General features: G+C 43.9%; 1 protein-coding gene across 2 annotated transcripts in view; it reads left to right on the top strand.

Annotated features, from left to right (window-relative positions):
* map3k14a (mitogen-activated protein kinase kinase kinase 14a) overlaps positions 1-27246 on the top strand; it is a 46587-nt gene that overhangs the window by 16108 nt on the left and 3233 nt on the right. The window contains exons 1-13 of one of the 2 annotated variants that reach the window (XM_078529809.1): positions 9023-9139; positions 14765-14995; positions 15808-15877; positions 16737-16959; positions 17605-18258; positions 19280-19417; positions 20325-20454; positions 21382-21513; positions 21787-21885; positions 22480-22643; positions 23220-23379; positions 24919-25401; positions 26234-26340. In XM_078529809.1, coding sequence (XP_078385935.1) covers positions 14779-14995; positions 15808-15877; positions 16737-16959; positions 17605-18258; positions 19280-19417; positions 20325-20454; positions 21382-21513; positions 21787-21885; positions 22480-22643; positions 23220-23379; positions 24919-25401; positions 26234-26340 — 2577 coding nt within the window. In that variant the 5' untranslated portion in view covers positions 9023-9139; positions 14765-14778. Of the gene's footprint in view, positions 1-9022; positions 9140-14764; positions 14996-15807; positions 15878-16736; positions 16960-17604; positions 18259-19279; positions 19418-20324; positions 20455-21381; positions 21514-21786; positions 21886-22479; positions 22644-23219; positions 23380-24918; positions 25402-26233; positions 26341-27246 lie in introns of those variants that run through there. The other variant, XM_078529807.1, reaches the window with a different exon arrangement.

Raw genomic sequence — 27246 nt, 5'->3', positions numbered from 1 at the left:
ATGACATATGAATTGGGAGCAGGAGTAAGCCATTTGGCCCCTTGAGCCTGCTCCGCCATTTAATAAGATCTTGGCTCATCTGATATAGCCTCAACGCCACTTTCCTGCCTACCCCTGTACCCTTTCACTTTGACAGGCAGACGTATTCTTCTTTGCTCCCAGACTAATGTCTGAAGTCTGTCAAAGGCTATACTTGCTTTGGAAATTCTTACATATGTCTCATCGTCAATAACGACACATTGAGAGAGTGTGCTGCTGAGATAAGTGAACTTAACCACTGCTGACAGGTTCTGGTCATAGACTGAAACCTTGGGCTCGAGATAAGGCTTTCCTGGAGCTAGCTGGTACATTACTTCGGTTTCATTCATGCTGATTGTAAGGCCAAACTTGTCACATGCTTTGGAGGGCAGTGCTCCATGTTATGTTGCATAACCAGCTCTAGTGCACAGTCATCAGCAAGCAGGATGTGGTGAAGTATATCCCTGGAGACTTTGCTTTGCCTGGAGTCAACTCAGGCTGAGCAGCTTCCCGTCCAGGCAATATCTGATTTTGATGCCAGGATCACCATCATGGAAGGCACTGGAAAGCATGCAGAGAAAAATATGTTGAAGGCTGTTGGCGGCACTAGCACACAGCCCTGGTTAACTCCATTAGTGACTGGGAATGGGTCAAAAGACTTGCCATCATCCAGGATGTGCTTGCATGCTGTAAGGAACTGGTGAACCATTGTGATGAATTTCTCAGGACAGCTGAATTTCTCCATTACCTTCCAGAGGTTCTGATGGCTGACTGTGTCCAAGGCCTTGGTCAGGTCAACAAACGTGGTGTAGATGTTAAGGTTCTGTCCTTGGCATTTCTCCTGGGATTTTCTAACTGCAAATACCAAATCAGTGATTCCTCCACCTTTTCTGAAACCACACTGACTCCCTGACAGAAGATTCTGGTTGAGATGTTGCACTAAGCAGTTCAGAAAGATTCTGATGGAGATTTTGGCAGCAATGGAGAGGAGTGCCATTCCTCCATGATTGTCGTAAGATTGGCTAGTTCCTTTCTACTTGTACAGATGGACCATGGAGGCATCTTTGTATTCTTGCAGGGTGGTCCGTTGGTCTCACATAGACTGAAGAGTTCATTAAGCTCCATGACCAGGCATTGACCTTCAGCCTTATAGACCTCACCTGGAATAGCATCAGCTCCTGGAGCTTTGCCTCTAGACAGGGGTTTGATTGCTTTTGTCATTTATAGCAGCATAGGAGGGACATCAAGAAAGCAGTTGGTGGGTAACTGTGGCAGTCTGTTGATTGCTTCTTCTTTCGTGGATGAAGGCCAATTGAGGATGTGGTCAAAGTGCCCTGCCCATCTTTCAAGAATTTGGGTTTTTTCTGTGCACAGTATTGACATGTACATGCAATGTCTCTCCTCCAGTAATTTCCGGATTACTTGAGACAGGCAGGGCCTAGGGCCTCTAGAGCAGTGGAGTACATTCTCCCTGCAGGTTGCCCTGTCATCCTCAATGCAGTGAGTGTCCATAGATACTGTGGCGGGATTTGGATTCATGGGGCAGAATTTTGCCGCCCCGTCAAGGTGAGGGCGGGGCTTTAAAATGCGGCGAGCCGTTCAAAAGTCCATTGAATTCAAAGGGACCAGAAAATCCAGCCGGCAGTGAAATTCCACCCATGGTCTTAATTTTGCGAGGGCTGTCGGGGTGAAAAGCAGGTCCCGAGACCGCACTTGCTGACAGCAGGACCACCTTGGCAACTTGATGAACAGGTGGACTCCCAATTGGCTGCCTGTGGACCTGCTGTCCATTTAATGATGGCGGGCAGGCCATATACAGTCAGAGGGCTGGCAGGTCTGAATCCTCAGTGGTGTCAGCAGGAGAGGCAGGTGCTGCTGAGGCAGGCAGGAGACCTCAGGAGCTTGAACAGGAAAGTAAAAAAGTATATTTAAAATATCATGGGGCTGAGGGTCGAACAGGATGCTTCGCCAGGGAGGTCACTGGCTGCCGCAGGGAGGCCACTGCCATTTAGCTGACAACCTCCCCAGGCGGCAGGGGATCATCTTATGACAATCCAGTAGTTATATGATCACTATTGCTGAAGCTGGCTTTTGATTCCAGATTATTTAATTAACTGAATTTAAATCCTGCAGCTCCTGTAGTTGGATTTGAACTCATGGCCTCAATTTTGCGAGGGGTGTCATGGCCCTGACGTTGGGGTGAACAGCAGGCCCTGAACCCACAGCTGCTGTTAGCAAGATGCCAATGGCACTATGAAATGGTCCCTAATTGGGTCTTTAGTTGTGGTAATCGCCTGCCCGACCCAATGCAGCACTCGACCTCCCAGCCTGCTTCCCAGCGGGGTGCTGGTAACATCCTGGCCCACGCTTCTAATGTTTGGTTACCGGCAAAAAGGAAAGATGCTGATTCTGCCAGCTCGGGTTAGGAATAATGTCATCCCGAAAAAGTGATAGCTCTATCAGCTCAGAGGTATCGTTTAAATTGTCTTTTTGCATTTTCTGGAAGGAATGCTCGTCAAGAATGTCGGAATACAGAAGGGCTGAAGTTATGCTACAGCTATATAAAGTCCTTGATAGACCTTACTAGAGTACAGAGTTTGATCTGCGCGTCGCGTCTTAGGAAGGATATATTGGCCTTGAAAGGAGCGCAGCACAGATTTACCAGAATGTTTACAAGAGCTAAAATGGTTAAATTATGAGGATGGGTTACACAAACTTGGCTCATATTTGCTGAGTATAGAATGTGAAGAGGTGATCTAACTGAAGTGTTTAAAATGACTATTATGGTTAATAGGATAGATGGGGAAGGTTTTATGGCATACTAGCATCATTGCCTCTGAGCTAGAAGCTCTGGGGTCAAGTCCCACTCCAGGACTTGATGGCCAAGGAAGATGAGTCCATAATGTGGCTAAACAGGTTGAGTACCAACTTGCAAATCTGTCTAAACACATGCCAGTGGCAGGTGTTAAGAGTGGGAGAGGTTTCTGGTCAATAATGTGATGGAAAGAAAATTGGAGCCTCCACCATCACTATTCATAGTCCGAACTACAACATGCATGTAAAAGCTTATGTTGCCACAACAATTTGGACTCCTTGAGGGGCTGATTGACTGGACAGGTGGTGTGGATCACAGATTGGTGCCAACAGCATGGCGTTCGATCTGCATTCAGGGTGGGATTTTGGGACCTGTCTCCTTGCTCTACCTGTGGTGGAGGTCTGTGGGTCGGACCTGCCCTGGGGCAGAGAATTAAAGGATGATGGAAAGAAACTATTTCCTCTTGTGGGACAGTTGAGAACAAAGGGCCAAGAAGTTAAAATTAGAGCTAGGCTATTCAGGGGAATGTCAGGAATTCTTCACACAAAGGCTGGTGGAGATCTGAAACTCTCTTCCTCAAAAAATCTATTGAGGATGGGGGGGGCAATTGAAAATATCAAAACTGAGATTTTAGTTAGGTAAAGGATATAGAACCAAGGTAGATAAACAGAGTTAAGCTACAGAACAGCCATGATTTAACTGAAAGACAGAACAGGCTTGTGTGGTTGAATGGCCTACTCCTGTCCCTAAGTTCCTATGTCTTGATGCCAGTCATCACCTCAGCATGATTTATACATTGCTGCTTTCTGAATGGATGTTTACACAATGTTAGGGAGGTACTGTATGATGTAAAATGCTATTGTAGACCCAGGGAAGCAATGTGCTTTGCTAATCTTGGAGTGATACATACTATATCAATGTCACTGCCCCCTTTAATTAAAGTAAAGCATTCCGTTTCTGCTCTACATGGAATGGGAATAGGCTATCAACAAAATCACCCATGTGGAAATCCGAGGGCAATGGGTTGAAGGAAGATGCTCCATCGCAGTACTGAGGGAGTGTCTCACAGATGAGACATTAAACCTGAGGCCCTGTCTGCCCTCTTAGGTGGATGTAGAAGATCCCCGGCACTATTTGGGAGAAGATAAAGAGAGTTCAGACAACATCAATATAACAGACTATCTAGTCATTGTCACATTGCTATCTGTGAGAGCTTTATGTGTGTAAATTGGTGACTATTTTTTGTACATTGCAAAGGTGACTACACTTCAAAAGTACTTAATTGGGTGAGAAGTTCTTTGGGATGTCCTGAGGTTGTGAAGGTGCTATATAAATGCAAGTACTTTTTTTCTGCCCTGAAATAAAGTTCAGTTTTACTAAGCCAGACATGGGTAATGATAACAAACCTGCCAAACTCCCTGTAGTTTAGACTCTTGGTGAAAATTTCCCTTCTATGATATGTCAAGTTGTATTGCCACTAAATCTGCTTTTCTTGGAATGTGGTTCATAATGTTTGCCTGGCATAGCTAGGCCGTCTAAGTGCTTCTCAAACCTCCAGTTTTTATTTTCTTTGCCAAAGAGAAACTACATTTTCAGCAACTAGCAGACTAGACTAGCAAACATTCCTGGTGAGTTCCGTTCTGTTTAGGTAAACCCAGTTTCAGACAGTAACATACAAACATATTGCCCCTCATCCAAATTTCAAATGCCTCTGAGTTCCTGTCTCTGAGTACTCGGTGTTGCTCCCCCTACTTTGGCCTCTTAAGAATCATGAGTATTCAATCACCAGCAGAGTGACATGGATTACACAATCACACTGCTGAACACAGGACGTTTAGAGGCTTTTTAGCACTTTGCGTGATGCAATCTCCTGTCTGAAATATCTGTTTTTAATTTAGCCACTGTTGGATTGACTTAACCATGACCCTGTTTATTCTAGGTTGTGTAACTGATAAAAGTTACCATGTGCAATATAATTACAGTATATTTTTGCCAAAAATATAATATTACCCTTATTCTTTTTTGACGTGAAACTTCACCCATCCCCCACCCTGCATGATTGCCATCCAAATTATAGATCAAACTTTCAACTTTGTGACATACTTGATTCAGTTCTCATCCATCACATACAATGTAGAGCTGAAACCCTCCAGGATTGGCCTGGGGTCTCCAGGAATTGAAGATCAATGTCTAGGACATTGCTGTGTGCAACCCTGGAGAAAAATCATCAGGATAGAAAAAAAAGATTTTTTTTTGTAATCTTCTTTGAACATATCTCTTCACCAGATATGAAAATATTGAAAATATTGAAAATTAGGAGGGCTGAATGGGGAAGGCTGTTTGGCTGACAGTCAAACATCATCTGATTGGGTAATGAGTCTTTTTGCTTTCCAACTGGTGTGGGAAGGCAGTAGGTCACAAAGATGGATCTATTGGCCAAAGTGATGGGTGCAGCATGGGGGCAAGTCATGTGATAAAACTTCCAGGGGTACATTTAATCACAGTTGGCAACCTTATGTACAAATGAGATTTTCCCTCAATACCTGAAAAAACACTGTCTTCTCCCCCACCCACTCACTCTGACCTCTTCCACACCCACTCACACTGACCCCTCCCCCACCCACTCACACTGACCCCTCCCCCACCCACTCACACTGACCCCTCCCCCACCCACTCACACTGTCTCCTCCCCACCCACTCACACTGACCCCTCCCCCACCCACTCACACTGACCCCTCCCCCACCCACTCACACTGTCTCCTCCCCACCCACTCACACTGACCCCTCCCCCACCCACTCACACTGACCTCTTCCCCACCCACTCACACTGACCCCTCCCCCACCCCCTCACACTGTCTCCTCCCCCACCCACTCACACTGACCCCTCCCCCACCCACTCACACTGACCCCTCCCCCACCCCCTCACACTGTCTCCTCCCCCACACACTCACACTGACCCCTTCCCCACCCACTCACACTGACCTCTCCCCCACCCACTCACACTGACCCCTCCCCCACCCTCTCATACTGACCCCTCCCCCACCCACTCACACTGACCCCTCCCCCACCCTCACACTGACCCCTCCCCCACCCACTCACACTGACCCCTTCCCCACCCTCTCACATGACCCTTCCCCCACCCCCTCACACTGACCCCTCCCCCACCCCCTCACACTGACCCCTCCCCCACCCCCTCACACTGTCTCCTCCCCCACACACTCACACTGACCCCTTCCCCACCCACTCACACTGACCCCTCCCCCACCCCCTCACACTGACCCCTTCCCCACCCCCTCACACTGACCCTTCCCCACCCTCTCACACTGACCCCTCCCCCACCCCCTCACACTGACCCTTCCCCACCCTCTCACACTGACCCCTCCCCCACCCCCTCACACTGACCCTTCCCCACCCTCTCACACTGTCCCCTCCCCCACCCTTTCACACTGTCCCCTCTCCCTCACAATGTCCCCAACTGCATACACATAAATCCGAAGACCAGTGAACTGATAACGTTATTTGGACTGACTGTTCAGTGGGGTGTTGTACTGTTGGAGGTGTTGTCTTCTGAATGAGGTTAAACTGAGATGTTGTCTACCTTGTCTGGTGCGTGTAAAAGGTGCCATGACACTCACACATGACACTATTTGATGACGAAGGAGGCAGTTCTCTCGGCGTCCTAGCTAATATTCATCTCTCAACCAATACCACTAAAAACAGATTATGTGTTAATTTACCTCATTGTTGTTTGTGGTATCTTGCTGTATGCAATACTGCTCACCATGTTTCCCTACACCACGACAGTGGCAACGCTTCTGAAGTACTTTGTTGACTCTGGTTCTTTGTTTCCTGATATGAATGCAAGACATTATTGTCTGAGCTGCGTTCTGTACTGAGTTCTCTGCATTCTGGTTTCTGCTTCACTGCAGTCCACTACAAACAATCTACCGTACAACCTGAACTTGATATTGCACGTGTGTGTACACTAGTCTCCACAATTCAAACCTATTCTTTGTCCCTAAAAAATGCGAATGAATCAATTGCATTAACAGGACACAGCCGCCTTTTAAGTGCAATTTAAGTCATTGGTAATTAAAAAAACAGCTTTACATAGAATATAGCAACATAGAAACTAGTAAGCAGGGGTAGGCTATTCAGCCCTTCAAGCCTACTCCGCCATTCAATATGATCATGGCTGATCCTCTATCTCAATGCCATATTCCCGCTTTCTCTCCATACCCCTTGATGCCCCTAATATCCAAAAAATGATCAATTTCTTTCTTGAATATACTCAGTGACCCGGCCTCCACAGCCTCTGTGGTAGAGAATCACACAGGTTGACCACCCTCTGAGTGAAGAAATTTTTCCTTATCTCAGTCCTAGGACTGTGTACCCTGGGACTGTGGTCCCTGGTTCTAGACTCCCCAGCCAGAGGAAACATCCTCCCTACATCCAGCCTGTCTAGCCCTGTTAGAATTTTATACGTTTCAATCATATCCCTCTCATTCTTCTAAACTCTAGTGAATACAGGCCCAGCCGAACCAATCTCTCCTCAAATGACAGTCCTGCCATCCCCGGTATCAGCCTAGTGAATCTTCGCTGCACTCCCTCTATGGCAAGTATATCCTTCCTTAGGTAGAGAGACCAAAACTGTATGCAGGAATAAACTGTAAATTGTTGTGCTGTTACTGTTACTTAACTGGAGGGGAAAGCACAACTCATTTATTTACAATTAGTCAGATGTGACAGTTAACAAAGTGTGATTTTTTTTTTCTCTGTTGGTTTAAATAATGCTTTGTTGGTGAAACAATTTCTATGTTGTTGGCAAATGACATTGAAATTTCCATATTAGCATTAAAAAGTCAAATTAAAGGCAGTATTCAAACTTGGGTCGATTGAGGGGGTGGAGCTTGAACTTACTTAAACCATGTCTGACGAAGACTGATTCAGATTATTCTTACGCAGGTATGAGGCCTATCTTATCGGTTAGCGTGGAGCCTTGCTCAGTGAAAATGAAGATTAGATAATCAGACAAAGAAGGCAGTGTGACTGGTCTGGTGAGCTGAAGTTTATGGAGGGTGGAAAAGATGGAAGGCTAGCCGGGGATAGTCGAATATATAGGTGACCATGTTTGGCCTGTGGCTTTCTGAAGCTGATGGGCTGAGGCAGGGAGGGAGATGGGCGATATTATGGAGTTGAAAGTAGGCAATCTTGGAAATTGAGCACAGAGGAATGAAGCGATGGTAAATTTGTAAGAACCATTGGTTAGGCCATAATTGGAGTTGTGTATGCAGTTTTGGGCAAGGAGATTGAAGCCACAGAGTCTGTACAGTGTAAATTCACCAGTCAATTTGATGAGGCTGTGAGATTCGTTTTGGATTGCTTCAACCACCATCACTAAAACAGAATATCTGCTCATTGTCAAATTGTTGTGGGGCCTTGCTGTCAAAAGAAAAATCATATGTGAAGTGCTGAAAGATGTGATAATGAAGTGCCATATAACTAATCCTTTCAGGGGCTGGGGAAGGGATTCAGACTCTGTACATTGAAAGAAAGAGCTTGCATTTATATAATAGTTTTCACAGCCTCAGGAAATCCAGGAGCACTTCACAGCTATTAAAATGCTTTTGAAGTATAGTCACTTATGATGAAAAAACACGGAAACAAATTTGCACACACACACACACACAGACAGCTTCCACAAGCATCAATTTGATAATCTGTTTTAGTGATAGTGGTTGAGGAATAAATGTTCAGCAGAACAGTGGGCAAGAACTCCCTTGCCCTTTTTAAAAGTTGGTCCTGGGGCATTAACATCCATCTGAGAGAGTAAAGGGGGCTTCAGTTTAACATCCCATTGCGACTGTAGTAATCTGTTTACATCAAAACCTTTCTGCCAAGTCTTGCACTCCTTAGAACTGTGCTCAGCTGAAAACAATGGACTAGCAAATGAGCCTGGAAACGTACTCACACTGTTATACACTTTTCCAAACCGGATCTGCTGCACAAACTGGGACATGCTCATACCAGCCAGGCCTGTTTTCAGTTAAGGAAACTTCCTGGAATGAGATATTACTATTCCTGTAAATCAGGAGCAGCAGCAGCCAATGGTTGACAAGAGGTTTTGAAGATGAGGTCATTCCGTTTCTGTGTTATTGGCTCAGATTCTGGCTGCTTTCCAGCAAGAGAGAGGAGGAGATTGAGACTGAACAGTTTTGAGGCTGTTTTTTCTTAGAATCTGCTGAAGTCGCTCCTCAACACCAGTGGAGACTCATGTAGCCCCATCCCCTCTGTTCCAGCCTTTGGGTACGTATGCTATAGGTTTACATTGGTTTTGTTAAAAACTCCACCTGAGAGTGTGTTTTGACTGGTTCGAGGAAAAGCAGCAGATACAGAGCTAGAAATGAAACCAGGAAACTGCTCTGAAGAAAAAGGGTAAATCATTGAAGCAGTCATTGAAATAATAAGTTAACTGTATCATTGTTTTCAGATCAGGAACACACATTTCTTTCTGTTCCTCCTCTTAAAAAAAAATAGACTGGAAATTATTTGGAGGCAAATTGGTTGTTCAAGGTGTTTGAACCTCATGGGCTGCACCTCACTATAGATACAGTTTGGTATTGTTGTATCTGTGGGGCTGAAACACTGCATACTTTCCGTCTTTGTGGGCATTTTGGTGAAGTGCAATGTTGGTTAGCAGTGAGTTTGTTTCGGATAAACACTCAGATCTCGTAACCTTCTCCATTCTGCTTTCCGGAAAAAGCCAGGTGTTGTCTTAGAATATACTGATTCTAGTTTAGATAGAGAGAGGCACACGCACACACACACACACACACATGCACACAATGACAGACAGCAGTATCATCGAGTTGGCTGCTACTCAATTTTAAATTAGAATGGGTTTTCCTGAGGAAAAGCTGTACCATGGTAGATTTGCTGCAGTATCACTTTGCCCTGATGGTTAATATTCCAGTGCCACTATTGTCAGAGGTGACTGTTTCTGCACTGTGGCTAGTTGTCTTAAAGTTCTTCAGTATGCCTTTTAGGTACTTGGGTTGAATCCAGTGAAAACAGTCTTAAGTTCAGATGGTGCAGGCAGACTGCTGTTAAAGTTATTTATTTCTGGGACCTGGTTTTGTACCCAGCCCAGACATGATATAAAAGACTCCTCTCTCTGCCACTCAAAGGCTCCTAAGTAGAATGTGTGCAGGTAGTCTCAGCCCATTTCCAAGTTGGCACAAGCAACCAACAGCAACCTGGAGTAAATTAATACTAAGATGCAGTTTCATTTAGAGAAACCACAGGGGCTGGCTGAAGGTGAGGGAAGTGAAGCAATTCACACTGGCTGTATAGACTTCTCTTGTCGTGCATCAGTTGAAAGATTGTTTTTGGGTAAATGGCTCTTCACTCGCCATCTGGTTTACGCTTCGCCAATCCTGGGAGCAACCGACACCAACAGTGGATGTCAAAATATCCTGCTTCCAGAATGGATGTTGCTTAGGTTTACCCAAAATAAAAATAGAAGTTTAGACAATAGTTTTTTTTCTGAGCAGATGCAACTTGTGGGGAGTGAATGCGATTATATTGTGACATCTTTATGAAAGTAGCAGTTTGAGTTGTGCAAATGTTTTGCATGGCTGATGCTGTTGGACAGTAGTGACTTGTGTGGACTGTAAACACCAGTGTGAACCTATCGGACCTGTGTCTGTGCTGTAAAGACTCTAAATACTACCCCATTAATTTGTTGATTCCCCCGCCCCCTTCCCCCACCCTTTCCCCTCATCTCCCGAAGGAACTGCTGTTTTGCTAGAGTATAATCAAACATTTCCATGATTTTTGGCTATGCACCACTCCCCAGTATGTCGTTCAAATGGTCATTATTTGTATGAGCCAGAACGGTGAGTGCCACCAGGGCATTACGGCAGGGGCATCACAACCAAATCCAAACCCACCCACTTCCCCCCACCCCCCCCAGAATATAACAGGGCCATTGGATAGCAGTCCAGAACAGGAACCATAGCTAATACTTTTTCCTTTCCATAACAAACAGCACTGAGGCCAACCCTGGCTGAGAATAGCAAATTCTGTGTAGGCTAAGATTCCAGCCTGAGACTTCCCTGTTCCTGGCCTGTGTGACTGGGTTAAACTCAACATGTCATTGGAAAAACCATACTACCCAGTGGAAATCGTTTTGGAATAAAATTCAATTCTCGGTGTGCCAAATACACCTGCCCAAACTACTGGTCGATTTGGCTGCACCAGAAGACCTGTGCATAGACAGGATTGGTACACACACAGTTCCTCTTCTTTGTGGACAAGAAGATCCACCCTTTCAAAAAATGCCAAAATTGCACCAATGGCAAACCGTAGCAAACAACCTCCAGTGGCACCTCAAGTCTACTGTCTCTCACATGTTGTAGAGCTGCCTCTGAATGCTGGATGTGAGCCTGTGGTCCACATTTATCTTTCCACCAGCACACAAAACAGATGATTTGATAATTGATTGCTGGTCCTGGGAATTGGCTGTGCACAAATTGGCTGCTAAGTTTTCTAAATGACAATAGTGACCACACTTTGGATGTACTTATTTAGATGTTGTCAGACATCCTGAGATTGTGAAAGGTGTGGAATGAATGTGAGTCTTCCTGCTTTCTACAGTACCTAAAATAAGAAGCGCATGAATGATGTATATTGTTAGGCAATTTGCCTCCAACAAGTTGCCGTACGTCAGCATTCTGTACACTGTTATCTTTAAGGTTGCTTTATAATAAATACTGACAGGGTGAGAGAATTTGCCAAGCTTAACCTGTAACTTCACCAAAACAATCACATTCAAATTCAATCACATTCCACAACTGCTAGTTTGCGGAATAGGCATTGCAGTGCAGATTAAAATGGCTCAGCACCAAGAGATTGAAAAGCAGAAAACCTGCATCTTCCCCCATGGACAACTGAAACCACTTCAAGAACTATGGGCAGAATTTAATTTAATTGACGAAGATTTAGCTCACTGGTTGGAGAACTGGTAGGGAAATCCGTGCTGCTTCTGAGTGGGAGGCCTGACCAGATTAAATGCTCAACTGGCAGGCTTTCCCTAGGAATTAGGACGCTGGGGTGGAAATCCTGCTAGCCAGTGGGAGGCTGGCAGCTTGCCATCGTGGGCAGCGCCACTGGGAGTGGTGGTTGCTGCCAGCAATGCACCTAGGGAGAGAGACCTTGGATCAGTTAGGGCCCAAGCCTCAGGTGCTGAAGTGAGCGAGGGTGGGATAAGGGTTGTGGGGAGGGGTTTGCGGGGCAGGAGGGTTGGAGGCAAGGACATGTGGTTGGCTTTCAGCAGCCGCCCTCCTGCCCAATTGCAACTCCCTCCATCGGGCACTAAGCGTCTTTGAAAGCGGAACCCCCGCTGTTCCCCCTGCCTCATTAGAAGGCCACAGGCAAACCTGACCTGGTTTGCCAGGTAGTCTTTGGCAGACACGAGAAAGCTGTGCCACTCGCATGTAATCCCTGAGCCACCACTAAACTCCAGTGGGCTCAGGGATAATTAGTGTCAAGTGGATCAATAATAAGCCTCATTGACAACCTGCCATGAGCGAGTGCATTTCTCCTGGGGGATGCTCCTGCCTCCAATTTAAGCGCGGGAGGCTTTTCCACTGCCAGGAAGCTGAGATGCCGGCACTCCCAGAATGAAATGGGCCCAGCGCCATGTTTTCTGCCATGATGGGCTGCATTCAATTCAGCACTAAATACGCATCAATGGAACCCGCCAGGTGTAGAGGGAGGGACCATTGTTCCTGTCCAGTTCCACTGTTAACCATAGTTGTAACCCCAGCTATAGAGACAAATTGGAAGCAGGTATTGCTTTTACAGTACATAGAGTTCATAGCATAGAAAGAGGCATTATGCCTAACCAGTCTATGCTGATGCTTATGCTCCACACAGTCATCTTCTTACTCTATTTATTTCATCTCAACATACCTTCCATTCCTTTCTCCCTCATTCACTTATCTAGCACTTCCTTAAATGAATCAGTGTGGTACCATGTATCCCACGTGGCACCGGTGGATGAGACCTTGGCGCCATCAAAATTCTGTTCACAACTTTAAGGGGGCTGTTTGAGTTCCACTGCAGAGACTTGAGTGCTTAATATAGCCTGACACTCCAGTATAGCACCAAGGGAGCTTCACACTGTTGGAGGTGTTGTCGTTCACTTGCGATGTTAAACTGAAGCCCCAGTCTTCCTTCTCAGGTAAATGTAAGGGATCCCATGTGACTATTTGAAGAAGAGCATGGGCATTCTTCCCAGTGCCTTGGCCAATATTTATCCTTCAATCGATGCCATTAAAAAGCAGATTCTCTAGTCATTAGTACATTGTTGTTTGTGGGATCTTGTGTGCAAATGTGTTTCCTACATTATAATGGCGATTACACTTCAAAAATACTTAATTTGCTGTGGAGCACTTAGGGAGGTCACAAAAAAAGTTGTATTTTTTTTTAAGTGTATTGTTTTTGTGTTATCAAACGGAATGGTATAGAATTGTAGCCAGACTTGTCCACTCTGTACTGGGGCCTGGCTTTGCAGTAGATCCATGATGGCAACTGTCACAACCAAGTCAAATAACTGTCTGCAGAGAGTAGATCTCTCAAATACATACTCCTCACGCTATCTGTTCACATTTTTGTATCATTATTTTACAATCAAAAACATCAGTTATTTGGAGAAATTAGAGAAACTGGGATTGTTCTCCTTTAAGCAGAGAGGCTAAAGAGGGGTATAACTAAGGTGTTCAAAATTATGAGGGGGTTAGATTGGTGTGTGTAAGGAGAAACAGTTGTTATGATCTGGAATACATTGGTGGAAAGGATGGCGGGAATAGATATGGTCATAACTTTCAAAAGAGAATTTGAAGTATGTTTGATGGAGAAAAAATTTCAGGACTATGGGGTAAGAGTGGGGGAGTGGAATTTATTGGATAGCTCCTTCAAAGAACTAGCATGGACATGATGGGCCAAATGAACTCCTGTGTTGTATGACTCTGTTGGCGGAATCTTCTGTTTCTGGTGGGTGTCTCACGTGCTGCCTGAAAAAGCAGTGAGGCACCCATGCTGACTCTTAGGAAAAAGACCCGTCGTGTCTTCAGTCCATCAGGCACTTAAGAGGACAGCGCCGGGCCTTCCTCCCAGCTGAGGAACCTGGGGTACAGTGCCCCGCCTGTCTAGAGCTGCTGGCTGATCAGAGACCAGCAGCCCTTGTGCTTAGCGGCGCCACAGAGGAGGCCGTGGCTGTGGTTAGAACAACACAACAGCAACCCCCCCACCCCCCCCCACTGCCCCCAGAGTCCCAGGACTAAGGAGCGACCAGGAAAAAGGTAAGTGGGGCTGGGAGGTCTCGTGGGGTGGGGAGAGGGGGCCACTTATGGTCAGCAGCAAGGGCAGTGAGGGTGGCTGTCAGTGGCCACCACCATGCCCATGATCATGCAGAGATTAGTGTTGATCGAGGGACCACCCACCCCCCATCTCAGCTGACATGCAGCCCACACAGTTTAACCAGTCATGCAGGCCGCATGGTGGTAGGCCTGCCTGGAGCTACGAACATTACAAATGGAGGCAGGAAGGGGCCCTTCAGTTAACTGACCACTTAAGGGTGCCCAGCGCAGGCAGGGAGGGAAGGTCAAGCATGAGTCTTCCTGTCCAAAACTTACTACCAGTGGAGTTGGGAAAGTGTTGGCTATTGGTCCCGATGTCAATCCGCCTAATTTTCAGGCCCTCCCGCTGCCTCTTTTGCCTCCTGTAGGGGCAGAAGATTCCACCCCATATCCTAAGACTATAAGGTATTACCTGGACGGTTATTTTGAGTGGCCAAGAGGTCATAGTGAACTCCTACTTGTCTTATTTTCCCTTTGTAAGGTCCATTTTTTTTTGCCTGCATTCTAGGTAAAATCAAAGACATGGCAGTCAAACGCTCATCTCGACACACAGCTGAGTCAGACATCAGGGACCAACAAGAACTCCCGATTAGCCAGATGGAGACCAAGAGGTCCGAGATCAGTGAATACAAACGCTGTACAAAGCTGTGCCTCCCAGAGAAAGTTTTAACCGAGGGAACGGCAAAACAAGAAACTGATGAAAATGGAAGCAAATATTCATACATTGCACAAGCGACAGGTAAAGAGAGAGTCCTATTGTAGTATTGTGTTGGGCTTAAGTTACAACAGTCACTGAGCAGAGGGTTGTTGGAAGTCTACTGAAGTCACTGGTGTGACAGGTCAGCATTCTTTCATTCTGCTGCAATGATGCCCTTTGATGCCAGATACTAAAAATGTCAACAGATGTGCCTTTGTTCATGAACGATTTTGCTTCTTTCCAAAAGGTTAAAGATTGTTAACTGTTTAACAGTAGGAACCCACTCTGAAACAGAAATGGAAACTAATCCAAACCTATCATTGTCATTATGTCAACAGCACCAACTGATGAGTGGGCTGTTGATGTTAAAGGGCATCACCCACTGCTTCCCTTTATGACAGAAACACTGTGTTATAGAGGAAGCATTCAGATTCATTCCGGTTTTGTGTTGTTGAATTATCTCAATGCAAAACCAAAGTCATTTTTAAAAGAATATAGGAACAAAAACTTCCTGAATAACCAAAAAAAAAGTTGACAAGGGAATTGGAAATATAAGCCCAGAAATTTATCTGACACGTACAAATTACAGACTGCTCGCTCCTTTGACCACCAGGTATTTTGGTCATTGAGGACTTATCATCCCCTAGATTGCCAGTGAGTTAAATGTCACCAGCTCAGGAATTGCTTCCCTTTCTCTTCCCAAAAAAATCAAAATGAAGTTGATGCCTGCACAGCATGATTTTCGTAACTTAGTTTGGGCACCTGCCTCTGTTTGGACTAGTATGGCACTCCATATTGCTACTGGCTGCAGGGTGCCTTTTGTGCAAAGTGTAACAAGTTATTGGTCTCTATAGGTGTGGGGAACCAGAAGCTCATTCCCAGTTGTGAGAAGCCGCAGTTTATAGCAACACCCAACAGTTACAGGTAAGGAACTTTCAAATATTCTGCAACTAAGTGCATTAGCAATACAATTGTTCCTGAATTAAAGGAGGAGGGCTGGCCTGGAACAGGATAAAAGCTAGTGTCATGGGATATCACATTGGCTCAGGGACACACGACTAATGAGGGATTAGTCTGGTAACAGTGAAAGAGAAATTCAGAAAGTAACACATGTTATAAGACCAGTGAGTTATTGGAGGGTAGAAGGTTGAGAAAAGAGCCTTGTAACGGAGGCTGGGAAGGAACATAGGTACAAGAGTGGGCCTTTCAGCTCCTCGAGCCTGTTTCACCATTCGATCAGATCATTGCTTCAAATGCATCCACGCGCTTTTTGAATGGTATCCATTTGTACCTTTGCCTCGCAAAAATCTATCAGTCTCAGTCTTGGAAGCTCCAGTTGACCCCAGCATCTCAGGGAGAGAGTGTGGGGAGAGTTGGGAGAGAGTATTCCAGATTTCCACTACTTTGTATAAAATGGTGCTTCTGGATTTCATTTCTGAATGGCTTAGTTCTAATTCCCCTTGTTCTGGATTTCCCCATCCAATGAAGTAGTTTCTCTGTAACTAACTTATCAAGTTATTTTGTCATTTTAAATACCTCAGTTAGATCACTGCTCATCTTTCAAACTTGAGAATGCAAGCCAATTTATGAAACTTGTCCAAATAACAAAATTATGTTTAAAAACTTGTGTGAAAACATAAGCAGTATTAGATTGGGAAAGTTGCAGCTTTAAGTTTGTGGGGCTGTACTGTAGAGCAAATTAAAAATGAATTCTGGGAGAAAAATCACAATAATAATCATGCCTGTAATTATTTCTTTGACCCAGATATTTTTGTTTCCTCAGCAACCACGCAGAAAGGCTGAACTTGGAAAGTGTTCCAAACAATGTGGCAAAGGTGGTTGAAGGGCAACTGCCTCGCCTGCAGCAGGGCCGAGAACACAATAAACGCCCCAGGAGGAAGCATGGGAAGAGGAAATCCAAACATAAGGTCAAAGGCAGGACCAAAGCTCTGCAAAAACGATCAAAAACCCCTGAGCAGGAGAGCTGCCCTCCAATACCAGTACAAGTATGTGGCACCCTTTCTCTAATCCTCACTTTATGCTGCAGTTTCAGACAGACCCTCAATTATCCTTTTTGAGCCGCGATTGCAGATTGACAAAATGAGCTTGGGTTCCAATTTGTCGTTTCATTCAAACAGAAAATATTGGAAATACTCAGCAGGTCAGGCAGCATCTGTGGAGAGAGAAAAACAGAGAGTTAACGTTTTGGGTTGAAAATGTTACTTTACTTGTCGCTCTTGTGCTGTCCAGAAGAGTGGACAGACTCTTGTTGCACGAATAATTAGCCAAAATGTTCAAAGAAAATAGAAAAAAAAAAGTTTTTGAAATACCCCTATCAGGGGTTGCTTGCAGCAGTGAGGCACCCATGCTGGGAAATTTATCTTTAATTCCTGGAGACTCCAGGACAGCCCTGGAAGGTTGGCAACACCAACCCTCTGAAAGCATCTAATTTCTGGCCTATTTTAAAATAGACTTTCACCCTTCTTTTGTCTCATTTATTCCAAGGCTACAACTATGGCCTACCGTTTTGTAAAACGAGCTTGACATAGGAGAGGCCTCTGCTAATTCCACCCTGAGCTGTGTGACTCTCCCGCAGGTTTATAATGAATCTTGATCCTTCTATAAGTGAAGTTTAATATTTTCATTTGCAGGAAGACGATGCTGAAAACAGCACGTCCGATTTTTGCAGCAGCTCCACCAACAGCGGCAGCAGCAGCCGTTGTGAGCTCGAACAGGCCCACCTTAGCACAGCCGGGAGAGACTCCCATGCCTTCCGTGGATTGGGACTGCAGAATCGCTTCCGGGAAGATGAGAAGATTGAGAATATGTACTTCAATATCAAGCACTTGGAGAACAGGGTGAAGAAGTCCAACGTCAGGCCCATACCCTCACCGTCCATGAAAAATGGTGGCCTTGTGCATGATATGGCCTATCCAAAATTGGCAAAGAATTTAGAGTGGAAGTTAAACACGGACAAAGTGCCACAGCCTGAATTGAACCAGGACCCAGCTGAGACACTCACCTGCCTCAAAAAACAGGAACTTTATTTGAAAAATAATGCAGCTATGCTGTACATCAATGATGAGGGAGGAGACACTGGGATACGTATTCCCGATTCGATAAGTGCAGAAGAGACTTCTCCACCACAGTTCTCTGCCTTGCACACTGATTGTAGGAAGGACCATGTTATCTCTGACAATTTAAAGCTCTTGAGCGATCATGCACTACAGTGGAAAAAATACTCGGAAGGGTGGAAACAGAGGGAAAAGCTGCCAGAAACCAATGAGGGTATCCTTCAACATGAGGTTTGTAATACAATACATACAAGGTGCTAAATTGCACTGTAGTTTACCATAATGCTGGTACTCTAGTCTGACTCATTGCCATCAACTAAGGCATCGGCATATAGGGAAAACCAAATCTCTGATTTTGTGCAGGTTTTGCTCCGGTTCTTAACCAGCTCCAGTTAGACATCTATTGAGGTCTCAATTGGGTTGAGGAGAGGGAGATTGGAGCAATTTAATAGATCAAAGTCTCCCTTTGAAAATCCCTGTTCCGTTCTGGTTTAGGAGGGTGTGGTATCTCAACTAAGCCATTTGAGGGAGTAGCCAACTGAACTTGTCAGCCTGAGTATCTCCTTGCCTCCTAATCATTGGTTATTAAGTGGCTTTAGCTGTGATGCAAGAGCAAGCTATTCGCTGTTTCTCTTGGGTTCTGGCTGGATTGTGGTGTTCAGAAGACCTAAAAGAAGCAAAATAGACTTGGATTTTATGACACCTTTCACATCCTCTGGAGGCCCCAAACTGCTTTGTAGCTAGTTTGTTTTTTTTTTGAATTGTAGTTAAACGTGGTAGCCAATTTGCATACTAGATTTGACAACCAGCTGTCAAATGAATGACCAGTTAATTTATTTTGGTGGCATTGGTTGAGGATAAATATAAGTCAGGACACCTTGCAAGATCCCTACTCAGGTTCAGTAAAGATCCATGGGATGTGTTTATGCCCATCCGAACAAATGGAGCTTCAGTTTAGTGTCTCATCCTAAAGATGATACCTCTGACAATTTCTCAGTACTATGTTGGAATGTCAGGTTGGGTTATGTGCCCAAGTCCTGGAGTGGGGATTCAATTTACAAACTTATGAACCAAAGGCATAAACTGTTCAACTCACAAGCTAACACTTGACTCAGCTGGTAAGCTCTTAGCCTCTGAGAAGAGAGTAAGGGAAGGGGTGAACTAGCAATAAACATGGTCAGCTTTCTCTGGCTGACATTGTGTTTTGATAAATCAGAGCTGCAATGAAATGGATTTCTCTTTCATTACCCAGAAATTAAAGCCTGTGGACTATGAGTACAAAGAAAACCTGCAGTGGTCACTCATCTCCACTCATCTCGGTGTTGGAACCTTTGGAGAAGTGTATATGGCAAAGGATCACTCAACTGATTTCACCTGTGCTGCTAAAAGGGTAGGTTTGTACAACCGGAAGTATTATGTTTGGGAGAGTATCTAGGCAGCAGTTGACTCAATAGCTCAAACTGTATTACCTGGGTTTCTATGCTATTTTACTAGAATTCAGCATGGAAAGTAACCATTCATCCAATGCTCATAGCTTCATCAGTTCACATGGGGACCAGCTCAATCAGTTTATGTGGTGAGCAGTTTAGTCATGTAGGTCAAAAGAGCCCCATCCGATTTCCAGTCTGTGCTATGTAAATCCTAGCCAGAGTGCTTCTGCTAAATGTCCCTAGGTGAGGGAAAGGATAATTAGCCAGGGTTCCTGCTCCTCCTCATGATGCTGCAATACCTTTTAGAAATGTGCAAGTTCAGCTGTGATGACTTTCATAATTAAATAGCTTGCCAACCCTCACTGTCAAAGCTTACATATGAAAAGTGGCTAATTGGATGAGGCATTTGTAGCCCAACAAGGTGTCATCAAATTTATAATGGAAGGGGAGGCCACACGATATCCATTGGAGCCTTTGACAAGGTTGTGTGGCTGAATCCTTAAAAAGGTTTGTGGCAAAATGCAGGAGCTTTTGAGAATCTGAAACTTGTGGAGTTAGAAAAATAACTGATATTTAGCAAACCAAGACCATTCTTGCCCAGTGTAATTCTCCTCCAACTCTTCCTGTTTACAGTTTTTCATCTGTCTGTAACATTAATGTACTTTTGTGTTGCCTGTTTAAATCATAATTAAACTAGCAACCAAACAGTGTTAATCCCTCAGCAGCTCTTCATTTGCAGGACAGTACTTGCAGCATTATTTGATCTGAATCCTGGCTTAGATTTCAGGCTAATGGTGTATAAACTTAACATATACAAATAATCTGTCTGAGAATGCATCGTCCATTAAAACTGGTCTCCTTTTCCAGATTCATGTGAGTAATTTCCAACCACAGGAGTTGTTGACCTGGAGCAGGTTGAACTCCCCACGAATTGTTCCACTGTATGGGGGAATACGGGAAGGGGAGATGATCACCCTCTTTATGCAGCTGATTCAAGGTGAGATGCAAACCTTGGTATAAGTGCACCTCCCTCTCACATTGTGAAGATACAGCTTCATCCAGCATCCAATTTTAACAAGCTCATTATTGGATTCAAGTAGTCATAAAGTAGATTAAATGTCTACCTTGAATGACTGGGGCAATATTTTGAAATTTGATAAGACAATAAGGTTTTACTAACTGACATAATTTCAACATTGCAACAACCATTATTCTTAAATTACATCTTTTTTTTATTGTGAAACTATTCACATCTCTTTCCTTCATTTAGAAGCTCCTCAAAACCTACCTCTTTGACCAAACTTTTGACCCTGTGCCCTGATCTTGTCACCTTTGGTTTGGTGTCTGTTTCCATTTAGCTGTATACACTTCAGGGAACTCCTCTGGACAGTTTAGCATGTTAAAGACACGACAAAAATGCAAGTTCTTGTAGAAGGACTTTATACAGGATGCCACCAAGGTCAAAAAGAGTTGGAGGGAAAACAAGATAAATTAACACTGAAAAACAAAAAATTCTGGAAAAACTCAGCACTTTTAGTTTTTATCTCAGGTCTCCAGCATTCACGGTATTTTTTCTTTTATTAGAAACTGGCACTTGGTGGTTAGAGGCTGTCAAGCTTAAGTTTTATAAAACTAGATTTTATTCTGACTGGATCCATTCTGTAATGAATAATATCCACAGTCCAGTGTGTGTGAGCAGCTCTTGGGCTCACATTTCAGCATGGTAAGGCCGGGGTGAACTGAGGGTAATGGGAAAACCTCAGCAGGTTGGCACAGTCCAATACCTGGATAATGCAGCAGCTGGTAGCATTAACTCATTGGATGTGTCAGACCCACACTGTCACCAACACGTAGCAAATTGCATTTTAGATATTTTCTTCATATCCTGGAATAGCATTTAAGAGATTTTTTTTGCCCGTTTTAGGTGGATCAGTTGCACAACTAATAGTGAATAAAGGGCCTCTTCCTGAAGCTCTGACTCTGCATTACACGAGCCACGTACTGGAGGCACTAGAGCATCTACACTCCCTTGGAATTGTGCATGGAGATGTTAAAGGTAAGGCTGTGCCTGACCAGTACTTCATATTCAATTCCCTTCATTAGTATTGATTCAGGTTTCCATCAGGAGATATGCTTTTGTGTGTCATTGGCTGGTGTGCAAATTCAGTCTCTTCATAAAACTATCTTTATTACTCTAATCCCTTTGATGTAATTGTACATTTTAAAAGCTGAAAGCAAGCTTTACTTTTAGACCAGACAATGCAAGTTAAATGCTGACCTGAAAAGGTTCTACCCAATATTAACCAACTCTGTATTATACTTTTCTCAGCGGACAATGTGCTGATATCACAGAGAGGCTTGGAGGTTTATCTCTGTGACTTTGGACATTCCACACAGTTAACATCAGCGGGAAAGAGCACATCACAGGGTAAGAGTTAATTATACAGACATGCTTAGCATGTTAGGATAGTTCTTTACAAAAACTTAGCTTGGAAAAGATATCCCCATCATGGGAGATAGGGTCAGGGCTGGGGTTAAACACAGTCACTAACATTTTATCATGGGCCACAAACTTGGTAACCATGTGCTTGCTTGTTAACTGATTCCAGCTGGTGACCCGATGATGGGAAAGTCCGGAGCAGAATGTCTTTGGAGCACCAGGCTTCAGGGGCAGCGGCTCTGCAAAGGGTACCAATGTTGAATTATGAGTAACGTGGCTGTATTTTGTGCAAGGGTTATTGTTAGGGGGACACTCCTTCTGAAACTCATACTGCACCATTAGGTAGATTCAGTTGAGCGCAGACTCTTACTAAGGCTTAGTTGAGAGCAGCCACATACTTCATCAGCAAGCAGCTTGATTAAGTCAGTTAGAGTTGTGTCCATTTTATCCCAAGGTGTGGTATGCAACCAATAAATCCTTCTGCACTGACTGGGCACTGCCCACTTTTATGTTTTTCAAGCATGTTTCCAATGGAATTGTTACCGAATAAGATGTTTTTTTATTTCCCCCCTCTCCTTATAGGCAGTGACTGCCTAGGTACAGTGACACACATGGCTCCAGAGATAGTTGCAGGCCGTGAATTTGGTGTTAATACAGATAGCTGGAGTGTTGCTTGTATGATGTTGCACATGTTAACTGGCCACCATCCCTGGAAAAATATACCAACGAATCAGCTGCTCCTTAAGGTGAGTTTGTTTAAAATCGTGCAGTGGCAATGTTATACCTTTGCAGTAACTGATGAGTACAATGGATTGAGGATGCATTATGCTACATTCATTGAAGCATCTGTCCTGACCCTTATGAAAGCTTGAACTGTGAACTGGGTTGAGACCCCAGACTTGGGCGAAGAAATGCTAAGTGAAGACCTATTTTTTTTTCAACACAAGAGAGATTAAAGTCCAGATCAAACTGAGCCATTGTTCATTGTAGTACAGCAGCAAGCTGGAGGAATAGGTCAGGACCACCAAACTCCCAAAGCTTCTCCCCCCCCCGCCCCCCTTTCCCACTCTCTGGCACTGAAACTGGATTCATTCCATATAGCCATGGAAAACAGTGATTCAGGCCATGTGGGTATTTCCCATCACATCAAATAATATTCTAAACAACAAGACCTTGAGGCACAATAGACTTTGTGAATGTTGGTCATCCTCTGAGGAACCTAGCTTTTGTTAAATTGTTTTGTTCATTGTAAGTAAACAATTTTATTGAGGTCATAGTGCGCTAACACATTGCCACTGATTTCCTGGTGTGTCTCCCAACAGATTGTGACAGAAGATCCCCCAGTGGATGAAATCCCGCCCACATGCTGTCTACACACAGCTAATGTGATCAGGGCTGGTTTGGTGAAGGATCCAAAACACAGAGCTACTGTATCTGAACTTCGTGCAGAAGTGAACAGAGCACTAGCTATACTGCGACAACGTAAGTAGAGATTGAGGCCTATTGAACTGCCTCCTTTATTGTAGCTGAATACGCTTGTGTCCAAATAGTGCTTGGGGAAGGCAAAAGAAACAGTAAAATCCTTAATTGCTGCCAAAAATGCACAGCACTTTCTACCAGCAGTTGTCAATGTCTGGGTTTGAGCCTGATCCTGGCTAATGGGATGAAAATCTCCTCCTCTTGTTGTCAGTAAACTTCCTAAGCGAGTGAGTTTGAAAAGTCTCAGCTGAGTTTCTCATTGGCTCAAGCCTGCAGCTCTGAGCTGCCTATTGGTGAGCACTGAATTGGCAATCTCACTTCCAGTGACCATGAGAAACATGGGTGCGAAATCTGATACTGTTGCACAAGTACAGTAAGAAATGTCAGTCTGAGGCTGGGGTTAAGGTTCATTGTTGGTTAAACGTAGAGTTATTTTTACCCCTATCTCATACTCGAGCACTAATATCCGTCATCGTGATGAGCATTCAAAAATCTGCAGACATTTCATATGAATCATAAGAAATAGGAGCAGGAATAGGCCATTTGGACCTTCGATCCTGTTCTGCCATTCAAGAAAATCGTGGCTGATCTGAATGTGGCCTTAACTCTACTTTCCTGCCTGCCACCCATAACCCCTGACTCCCTTGTAGATCGGAAATCTGTCTAGCTCAGCCTTGATTATATTCAATGACCCAGCCTCCACTGCTCTCTGCAGAAGAGAATTCCCATGACTAACAACCCTCTGAGAGGAGACATTTCTCCTCAACTCTGCCTTGGGATACCCCTTATATTAGAACTGCGCCCTCCTCCATGATAAATTGATAAATATTTTTCCCTTTAAAGTGAGGGCACTGTAAAAACTCTTACTTTGCCTCAATAATACAATAATTTATCTCCATCCTGCAGTGCAATTTGTATACAATACATCTAGCGTTGCATCACTGCGGGTCACCAGTTGGCATAAACATCACTGGGGATCAGTCCCCTCGTGGCCATTGACCAGATGAAGTTCATCAGCCAGATAACTCATAGGTTATTTTTGCAGTACAAATATGTCACCTGCAGTGTCTCTATTTCCAATTAGGTATGAATTTTAAATAAGGGAGTTTTTGTAAACCCATCACCCATCTGCTCAGTACTTCCATTAAAAACTTGTCATATTGTTAAATGAAACTATGTAGAATAGAAGCTTGGATTTTTGAATATTAGCTAACCATCACCAGACTTTGAGCTTTTGCTCCCTAATCTGGACCCCCGAACCATTGAGGGTAATTACTCAGTGAAGGTAAACACATTCTCCTAGAAAGAGAGGGAAATCTAAGGGTGATTCAGCTAATGCAACTTTCATACATCTCCTGGTTATATGTAGAGATGTCCTTTTCATTGTGATGTCCAGACAATGGTGTGATAAACAGGATTAATCTAAAAATGGGTGGGGCTTGTGGTGTCCCAGTTAAGGCAGGGGCACTGGGGCTGTAAGTGTGTAATATTAGTTTGTTTTGCAAACTTTGATATTCAATTTTCCCTTTGTTTGTATTGCAGGAGCTATGACTAGTTGTCAGACTAATGTTCAGAAAGTGACTTGTGCTGCTAAGTCAGATGATGGCAACTGTAATAGTCCAGTGAACCCTGTGTCGACGGATCAGAATGTTGGGCACTGTCCGATGAAAGGCCGGCCTCCTCCAGGATCGGAGCCAGTGCCAACTGCCCTAGACTCAAACAAGCACAGATCCCGTTACCTGAAGGGAGGCCCACTCAAAATGGGCTCAGTGGAAACGCTGACCAAGAAAAGTTCATCACAGGCCTGTCGAAGAAGGCCACGGCCAAAGAACTTAATTAGACTGGCTTGTAACTTTAGCCAGCTGCTTCTGCAAGATAAGGAGATTCAGTTCCCTGAAGAAATGGCAGAGTCTTTGAGTGATGAGGACGATCTGTCCACTCCTTCACCACTGTTGTCATTGTCTTCCCTCCAGAACACTGAAGCAGACAAGAAACTCTTGGAGGAATATGGGAAACTGCAGAAAGGTAACGCATACTGCTTTCTGCCTTCTGAAATAATGACGAGAAAATGTTTCTTTCGTCAAGATCCCACATATTGAATTGTTTTTGGAATAACTAAAATGATAAATTCTTTTGACTTTTTACGTTGTATGGTACAGGGTCTGTCATTTTGAGTGTACAGTACTGTTAGAGTAAAACCCCTTTGGAATATTTCTGGCAAATTTCATTGCAAGAATGTCCATTCCTAGTGGACAGTACCCACCATAAGAATACTCACCTTGATGAACAGGTCACTGGTGTTTCACTGGTGCAGCCTATGAAGTGGGTCTCCACTTACGATTCCCCCCCCAAGCTGAATTCCTCGTCTCAGTGACAAGAAAAGATGTAGAATAAAGTGTAGAAACTTTGAGCGGCAGAATTGGAGAACTTGCAGTGCACTGTCTCGTGCCAAGTTACAGCATGGCACTGGCAGAAGCCTGTGGATTGGTCACCTGCCAGTGTGGAGGAAAGGAGTCTGAGAGCAACAGTGACTAAACTTCAAAAATATTCGATTGGCCACAAAATGCTTTGCTGAAAAATGCTATATAAATGCAAGTCTTTTTTTTAAAAAATGAATGAAGAATATAGAAGACAGTAGAATTGAGGTGCCTTTTGCTGCTTAATTGCAAGCACACTGTTTTCTATCAGTATTTTCTTATTTGTAGTAATCATTATTCAGTTCACTAACATAGTGTTGTCACTGTTGCTTGCACACAAACGCTGTGATCTATTTAGCCTGAATGTAGCTTGCAGTTGAAACTCTGATTTGGCATCTTGAATATATTTTTCCTCACAATCTTTTGACTTGATGTTTCAGAATTTCTACTTTACAACTTATCTCAAGTGTTCCCAGAAAAGTTGGAGGACCACATATTAGACGTGTTAAGCAGTGACGCATACAGTATAATGGAAGACTATGACAAGGTATAACTAGCCCATTGCTATGCTGCGCAAAGCTAAGACATTATCACTCACTAAATTTTTTTGTCAAGGGCAACAAGCCAGAATACAATATGTCATTTTCCAGTGTAATTTTAAAAAAAAAATGGTTAATCTCACATGATGTTGCACAAGGGGAAGTGAAGATCAGGGGAGAAATTTTAACCCAATCTGCCGAGTGGGAAATTGATTGTAGCAGATTAGCCACCCAATGTAAATTAAATGGGTGGGTTGCGAAATAGACAACCAATCCAAGCCCACTAGTTCCTTATTAGGCATCTTAATATCCATCCTTTCTTACATATATTTTGATTTTATGTTCTTTAGAGTGAAATGAGTAGCAGCTTGGGAAGTAGAGAAGTTGGTCAGAACACAGGAATTCCTCTTGTAATACAGGTTGAGAAGACAAGACACCAAACTGAGACAAGACAGTGCCAGTAGTGATGGGAGGGGTTCATTACAACATAGCAAGTTTACATTGGCAGTTGCTATTATAAATATGGGCATAGGAATTTATAATGAGAAAAGTTAGCTCAAAAGATTACAATGAAAAGTGTGAACATTTTTTAATACATTATGCAATATAGATGGATAAATGTGATAATCTGTGATGGCTAAGAATGTAGTATTGGAAGGTGCTACCTACAAAATCCCACCAGTCTGCATGACTGTACCTGACACTTCATTGCGTAGCAATTCTTCAGCATTACTGTCACCAATCCCTGCCTATTTTTGCTAATTTAGGTACAGAAGCAGGACTTTTGAAGGGTTGATAATAAAGAATGTGTATTTTTTTCTTAACTATATACCATGACTGAACTATAGTGAGCTAAGTAGCTCACAACAAAGACTTTTTTTTAACTTCTTTCACTGCAGTGTTGTTTCACACCA

This window comes from Cetorhinus maximus, chromosome 25 (genome assembly GCF_964194155.1).
Source record: "Cetorhinus maximus chromosome 25, sCetMax3.hap1.1, whole genome shotgun sequence".
In the NCBI taxonomy this organism is placed as follows: domain Eukaryota; kingdom Metazoa; phylum Chordata; class Chondrichthyes; order Lamniformes; family Cetorhinidae; genus Cetorhinus; species Cetorhinus maximus.
The sequence above is the reverse complement of the archived record's forward strand: the minus strand, read 5'-3'. Positions and strand labels throughout refer to the sequence as shown.